The 7,983-nt window shown below is 45.5% G+C and overlaps 1 protein-coding gene across 1 annotated transcript in view; it reads right to left on the bottom strand.

Annotated features, from left to right (window-relative positions):
• TCFL5 (transcription factor like 5) overlaps positions 1-7,983 on the bottom strand; it is a 30,873-nt gene that overhangs the window by 15,773 nt on the left and 7,117 nt on the right. Inside the window, exons 5-6 of the mRNA XM_008069578.2 lie at positions 176-260; positions 74-113 (exon numbers count right to left, since the gene is read on the bottom strand). Of these exons, the coding sequence (XP_008067769.2) occupies positions 74-113; positions 176-260 (125 nt within the window). The remainder of the gene's footprint in view (positions 1-73; positions 114-175; positions 261-7,983) is intronic.

The following is a 7,983-nucleotide window of genomic DNA, read 5'->3' as shown; positions in this document are numbered from 1 at the left end:
TAGGCCCCGCCCACTTATCGACCGCACCCACATCTAGGCCCCGCCCCAGTTACGCCCCATGGCTCGGCCACACCCCGTTCCTGGCCACGCCCACACCGAAGGTGCAGTCCGCGCTAGACCCAGACGGTGACAACCTAGGGATAGTCCGTCCCGCGTGCGTGCGCCTGCCACTCACGTCGTCAGTCGCGACCGCCGCAGGAACGAACACGCCTCCAAAACAGTTTCATAGAGCTGCAGACCTTCTGGATCACCCGTGTCACCTGCGCAGCGCGATGGTCTGGTGGATTCTCAGCGCTGCGCCGACACCGCCACAGGCGATCCGGGGACATTGTAATTGCCCCGGAAGAGGATCCCTGTCCCCATTAGCCGCCACCCCGTTCCTCTCGCCAGCCTGGCGGCCACTGATCCCACTCCTATCTCTAGAAGCTTGCCCACCTGGACATTTCATGTAAATGATATCATGCAATACGTGGTCTTTAAAAGACTTATTTTTGCGGTCTCGAAATAATTCCTGGCCCCATCTCTCAACCCCATCTCAACCACTGGTTTTCTGTTTTCCGTATAGATATCAGGACCTAAAGGCCAGAATTTCTTGTAAGCAGGCTCTGAATTTTTCATTCATTCAGTGACAGTTTAGACACTACCTTGGGAGTGCCTATTTATTTCTTTCGTAGTCTCTTTTTTTTGAACAAATATAAGACCCTACATATATGAGATTTTCTCATTTGCTTTCCCCCCTTAATATATCCCCAGTTGGGAAATGATGGTCTAGACAGCTGGTTGACCACTTGGAAAAAAGTTAAGTTAGAGCACTAATTTCACACTTAACAAAAACTAGCTCCAGATGCTTGCATGAAAGTTGCAGATACCCAGATGAAATCACTTTCGTCCTTTTTGAGGTCTGCAGAAACTGGATAAGATGCTCTGGAAAGAATACTTAACCAGTAATGGCATCTCCACCAATGAAGTGATGCCAACTCTGACTTTGAGCCTCCAAAACTGATTAATTCAGTTTCCAAGCAGCTTATGCGAGCTTCTCCCTTTGTCAACAAAAGCTTTCCTTTACCCTCCCCACTTCAGGTGCATTTGTGCCTTGCCATCACCATGCATCCTGGATTATAACCCGTTTTGCTTACTCCAGAATAAATTCATTATATTAGTACATACTTTTCTCTGATGGCTTTTTTATGTTGACAATTGGAATATCAAAATTAAAAATAAAGATTACAAATCCCAACACTTTGGGAGGAGGATCACCAGAGGTCAAGAGTTTGAGTCCAGCCTGGGCAAAATAGTGAAACCTCATCTCTCCAGAAAAAATAACCAGGTGTGGTGGTGCACACCTGTAGTCTCAGCTGCTCAGGAGACTGAGGCGGGAGGATCACTTGAGCCCAGGAGTTCAAGGCTTCAGCCTACGTGACACAGCAACACCCTGTCTCTCTCTTTTTTCTTATTTTATTTTATTTTATTTTAGTTGGAATCTCACTCTGTTGCTCAGGCTGGAGTGCAATGGCCCACTCATGGCCACCACAGCTTCAACCTGCTGGGCTCAGGTAATCCTTCCACCTCAGCCTTTCAAGTAGCTGAAATCACAGGTTGGTGCCACCACACCTGACTAATTTTTTTTTACCTTATTGTAGAGATGAGGTCTTGCCAAGTTGCCCAAGCTGGTCTCAAACCCCTGGACTCAAGTAATCCTCTTGCCTCCATCTCCCAAAGTGGTAGGATTATAGGCATGAGCCACTTCGTCCAGCTACACCCTGTCTCTTTTTAAAAAATTGGCCAGGAGTAGTGGCTCATGCTTGTAATCCCAGCATTTTGGGAGGCTGAAGTGGGAGAATCACTTAGTCCAGGAGTTTGAGACCATCCTGGGCAATGTAGTGAGACCTCATCTCTACAAAAAATTAAAAAATTAGCAAGGCATAATGGTGTGTGCCTGTAGTCCCAGCTACTTGGGATGCTGAAGTGGAAGAATCACCTGAGCCCAGGAGGTCAAGGCTATGGTGAGCAAGGATCATGTCAATGTACTCCAGCCTGGACAACAGAGTGACAGTCTGACTAAAAAAAAAAAAAGTTGATAAGTCATAGAAGTGTCCAATAATACCAATAACCAGACCAACACATTACAATGATTCAACAATGGGCTATGTAATGTCAGCCATGAAAAGCTGAACTTATGCATGCTTACATTAAATTATGCACAATTTTTAAGTAAAACATCAGATATCAGAAAACAAAATCAAAGAGGAAAGTACAGACTTAAAAGTCTCAGGAAGGCTGGGCTCGGTGGCTCAGCCTGTAATCCACGCCTTTGAGAGACTAAGGTGAGTGGATTACCTGAGCCCGTGGGTTCAAGACCCGCCTGGGCAACTTGGTGAGACCTCATCTCTACAATAAATCAAGATTCAGCCGGGTGTGGTAGTACGCACCTGTAATTCCAGCTACTTGGAAGGCTGAGGTGGAAGGATCGCCAGAGCCCAGCAGGTCGAGGCTGCGGTGGCCGGGAGCAGCCACTGCACTCCAGTCTGGGTGACAGAGTGAGACTCCAACTCAAAAAAAAAAAAGCCTCAGGAGCATGACAAGAGAAGTCATCTAAAATAAAACAGCAGTCAGACTCAGTGGCTCAGCCTGTAATCCCATGCCTTGGGAGGCTGAAGTGAGTGGATTGCCTGAGCCTGTGGGTTTGAGACCCACCTGGGCAACTTGGTGAGACCTCATCTCTACAATAAATCAGAAACTAAGCCAGGCGTGGTAGCATGTGCCTGTAATTCCAGCTACTTGGAAGGCTGAGGTGGAAGGATTGCCGGAGCCCAGCAGGTCGAAGCTGCAGTGGCCGGGAGCAGCCACTGCACTCCAGTCTGGGCGACAGAGTGATTCCAACTCAAAAATAAATAAATAAATAAAACACAGCAACAGGGAACACTGAGAAAATGAGCAAAGCATCAAGGAACAGTGGGGCAGCTTCAAGCAGCATGACTTGGAGCCACTTGTGGGGTGACTGGAGAGATGTATTAAGAAGTAATGATTGAAAATGTTTGATAACAAGTACAAATCCACAGACCCAAGAAACTTAACAAACCTGAAACAGAAGAAACGTGAAGAAAACAATACCAACACTCATAATCAGTTTGCTTTAAATCAGTGAAAAATCTTGAAAGCAGCTAGACAAAAAAGACATTGTGTCCCGAGAAACAAAGATAAGAACGACTGCTGACATTTTACCAGGAACAGTGCAAGTCAGAACACAGTAGGATGACATATTTAAAGTGCTGAAAAAAAGAAAAGTATCAACATATTCAGTTGGCGCTCTGTGTTCATAAGTTTCATTTCTGTGAATTCAGCCAGTCAAGGATAAAAAAATTGGGGGGGGGGGGGAAATTACATCTACATTGAATATGTACAGACTTTTTTCTTGTCACTTCCCTAAATGATACAGTATAACTATTTGCACAGGATTTACATGTTATTAGGTATAAATCATCCAGAGATGATTTAAAGTATATGGTGGGATGTGTGTAGGTTATGTGAAAATACTATACCATTTTATGTCAGGGATTGAGCATTTGCTGAGTTTGGTGTCTTTGAGGGTCCTGGAGCCCATCCCCCATGGATACCCAGAACAAAGATATTTTTCAAAACAAAGGTAAAATACAGACTTTTCTGCATGTACAAAAACTAAAATAATTCATCACTAGCAGACTTGCACTACAAGAAGCATTCAAGAAATCCTCAGACAAAAGGAAGATCACACTAGATAAAAGTCTGTATCTGTGCAGAAGAATGAGGAGACTGGGTAAGTTAAAGCTGTTTACTATAAGCCCTCAGGCAGCTGCTAAAATAGGATAAAAAAGAGGAATAACTGTTAAGCCAATAAAGGAGAAAAAAGAAGAAGAAAAATGAAATGAAGGCCACATGGGATAAGTGGAGAATAAATAGCAAGATGGTACATTTAAGTCTAACAAAATTATAACCAAAATAATTACATCACATGTAAATGACTAAACACATCTGTGAAAAAGCAGAGATTCTCAGAATGGGTCCAAAAGTCAGACCCTAGAGTGCCAATAAGAAATTCACTTTAAAACCAGGTATAGTGGCTCACACCTGTAGTCCCAGCACTTTGGGAGATTGAGGCAGGAGGATCACTTGGGCCCAGGAGTTGAAGACCAGCCTGAGCAACATAGCAAGAACTTGTCTCTACAAAATAAAAATAAAAATAAATTGGCAGGCCAGGCTAGGTGGTTCAGCCTGTAATCTCAGCATTTTGGGAGGCCAAGGTGAGTGGATTGCCTGAATCTGAAGGTTCGAGACCAACCCGGGCAACTTGGCCATTCCTCGTCTCTACAATAACTAGAAAATTAGCAGGGGAATGTTAGCACGTGCCTATAGTCCTGGCAACTTGAAAGACTGAAGCGGAAGGATCTCCGGAGCCCAGCAGACTGATGCTGGGGTGGCTGTGAGTGTGCCACTGCACTCCAGCCTGGGCAATGGAGTAAGACTCCAACTCAAAAGTAAACATAAAAATAAAATAAGCTGGGCTTGGTGGCTCAGCCTGTAATCCCACGCTTTGGGAGACTGTGGTGAGTGGACTGCCTGAGCCTGTGGGTTTGAGACTCACCTGGGCAAATTGGCGAGACCTCATCTCTACAATAAATCAAAAAATTAGCTGGGTGTGATAGCACACGCCTGTAGTTCCAGCTACTTGGAAGGCTGAGGCGGAAGGATCGCCGGAGCCCAGCAGGTAGAGGCTGCAGTGGCTGGAAGCAGTCACTGCACTCCAGTCAGAGTGACAGAGTGAGACTCCAACTCAAATAAATAAATAAATAAATAAATAATAAGAAAATTAATTGCCTAGGCATGTGACACATGGAGGCTGAGGAAGAAGGATCACCTGAGCCCAAGAGGTCAAGGCTGTGGTGAGTCATCACCATGCTACTGCACTTCAACCTGGGTGACTGACACCCCAACTCAAATAAATAAATATAAAAACACACGCAACACCTAAACATACACTTGCCATGTGACCCAGCAATCATGGGGCATTTATCCTAGATAAATAAAATTTACATCTGCACACAAACCTATGCATGGATGTTCACAGCAACTTTATTTGTAATAGCCCCAAACTAGAAACAATGAAAATACCTCTCAATAGTGAACAGTTGAACACACCGTGGGACATCCTTGCGATGGGGTCACACTTGGTCATAAGAAGGACTGACCACTGGTACACACCACAGCCTACTTGGGCCTCGAGGGTGTTATGCTGAGCAGTAAAAAACAGCCTCAGATCACATAAGTGTGTGTTATGGGTTGAATTGTGTTCCTCCCAAGAAAGATATATCCCCAGTACCTGAGAACGTGACTATATTTGGGGACACAGGTCTGAGGGTGAGTCCTAATCCAACATGGCTGGTGTCCTTAGAAGAAGAAGAAGGAGTGGTAGGATGCACAAAAAGTCTGTGTAAGGACATGACTGAAAGGCAGTTCTCTGCCACCAAGGAGAGAGGCCATAGGAGAAACCAAAGCTGCCCACACCTAGATCTAGGCTGTCAGTCTTCAAAGCTGAGAGAAAATAAATTTCTGTTGTTTAAGTCACCCAGTGTGTGGCATTTTGCTATGGCATCACCAGGAAACAAATACAGTGTGATTCCATTTATACAATGTATTGAAATAACAAAATTATATAAACAGGTTGTCAAGAGTAGGGTTGCAGAGAGATGGGTGGCCTAAGGAGTGATGGAAGGACTCTCTTTGGTGAGAGACAGTGATGGCATGTCCTGGCTGTGGCTGCATGAAGCTACACATGTGATACATACATAGACCTGGACACACGCATTGTATCCATGTCTGTTCCCAGTTTTGGTGTTGTACTATAGTTGTGGTGTTGTACTACAGGGAGACACTGAATGACAGGTGTGTGAGACCTCTTTGCACTGTTTTTTGCAACTTCCTTTGAATCTACAACTATTTCAAAATTGTATGAAATTCACCTCACCAGAAAATGGAGAAAAAGAAAGAAACAAACACAATTTTTAAAATTAAATTAACTTGCATTATTTAATAAAACAGCAACAACACTCAGAAATTGAATTTTTAAGAGATGCCATTTACCCATATTTTTTACCATATAAAAAAATATGACTTAGGAATAATCTGGCAGAAGATAGCCAGGCTCGGTAGCTCAGCCTGTAATCCCGCGCTTTGGGAGGCTGAGGTGGGTGGATTGTCTGAGCCCGTGGGTTTGGGACCCACCTGGGCAACTTGGCGAGACCTCATCTCTACAATAAATCAAAAAAATTAGCCGGGCGTGGTAGCACATGCCTGTAGTTCCAGCTACTTGGAAGGCTGAGGTGGAAGGATCACCAGAGCCCAGCAGGTCGAGGCTGCAGTGGGCGGGAGCAGCCACCGCACTCCAGTCTGGGTGACAGAGTGAGAATCCAACTCAAAAATAATAATAATAATAAAATTAAAATTAAAAATCTGGCAGAGGATGTAAAAGATCTGTACCCTGAGGACTACAAAATATTGTAGAGAACAATAAAAAAAATGATGTACAAATGTAGAGATATACCATGTTCATGGATTGGAAAGTTCAATAGAATTAATATTGCTCATCTCAAAATTGATGTGTCCAGTTCCAATAAAAACCCAGCAGTGTCTTAGTCCATTCAGCTGCTGTAATAAAACACTGGGCAAGGATAAACATCAGAAACATATTGGTCACAGCTCTGGAGGCAAGCCCCAGATCAAGGCACTGGCATACTGGGTGTCTGCTGAGGATCTGTTCTTCATAATGGTACCTTCTTGGTGTGTCCTCACATGGCTGAAAAAGAACACAGGCCCCCCCCAAGCCTCTGGTGGAGGGACATTAATCCCATGCAAGAGGTGGAGCCCTCATGATCAAATCACCCTCAAAAGGCCCCTTCTCTCAATGCCCCCACAACTGGGATTCAGTTTCCACATGAATTCTGGAGGGACACAAACCTCTAGAGTACAAAGCAGACATTTTCCATTTTTAAGTCTTGGAGGGTTAGGTGGGCAGGATCCTGGGCTGGCCTGCATCTGCCCTACCCCCTCTGATTCCCCTGTGGCTCATCGGGCTCCTGGGCCAGGCAGTTCTTCAGGTCCCTGAGGAGGGGCCCCAGCTTCTCCTGCAAGACCCCATACCACGTCACCAGGGCTGGGTGCAGCCCTTGCTCAGTAGCTTCCCAGCCATCACCTGTTCCGCTACCCACCCTGTGGGCATCAAGCCTCAGCATCTGGCGTAAAGACAGCAGTCCCGTAGAGGCTGCTCAGTCAGCTCCCAGAGCTGCATGAGGTTAAACCCCGCAGGAAGTCACCATGGCCACACCTGCATCTGGAGCTGCATATATATATCTGTATCTATTTTTACATGTTCATCAATATCTGAAATCTCCTGCTGGTTCTGAGTCTCTGACTGACTCCTTGCTGATCAGAATTTGACACTGAAGAAGTGACTTGAAGCCGGGCGAGGTGGCTTACGCCTGTCATCCCAGCACTGGGAGGTAGAGGCAAGAGGGTTGCCTGAGCCCACGGGTTTGAGACCAGCCTGGGCAACATGGCAAGACCTCGTCTCTATAATAAACCAAAACTTTGCTGGGTGTGGTGATGCACACCTATAATTCCAGCTACTTGGAAGGCTGTGGCGCAAGGATCGTCTGAACCCAACATGTTGAGGCTGAGGTAGCCATGAGTGTGCCACTGTATTCCAGCCTGGGCGACAGAGTGAGACTCCAACCCCAAAAAATAAATAAATAAAAGGAAAAGTGACTTGTGAGGATAGTGTCCTAAGGTTAAACTCCAGGTGGGCTCTGGGTCTCCTGGAGCTGAGCCTTGGATCTGATTTGATTTAAAAGGGTTTTTTGTTTTGTTTTTTTTTGAGTTGGAGTCTCACTCTGTCGCCCAGACTGGAGTGCAGTGGCTGCTCCCAGCCACTGCAGCCTTGACCTGCTGGACTCC

Source organism: Carlito syrichta, unplaced genomic scaffold (assembly GCF_000164805.1).
Source record: "Carlito syrichta isolate Samal-C Ts95f unplaced genomic scaffold, Tarsius_syrichta-2.0.1 Scaffold111480, whole genome shotgun sequence".
NCBI lineage: Eukaryota > Metazoa > Chordata > Mammalia > Primates > Tarsiidae > Carlito > Carlito syrichta.
This window is presented reverse-complemented; position numbering and strand designations above follow the sequence as displayed.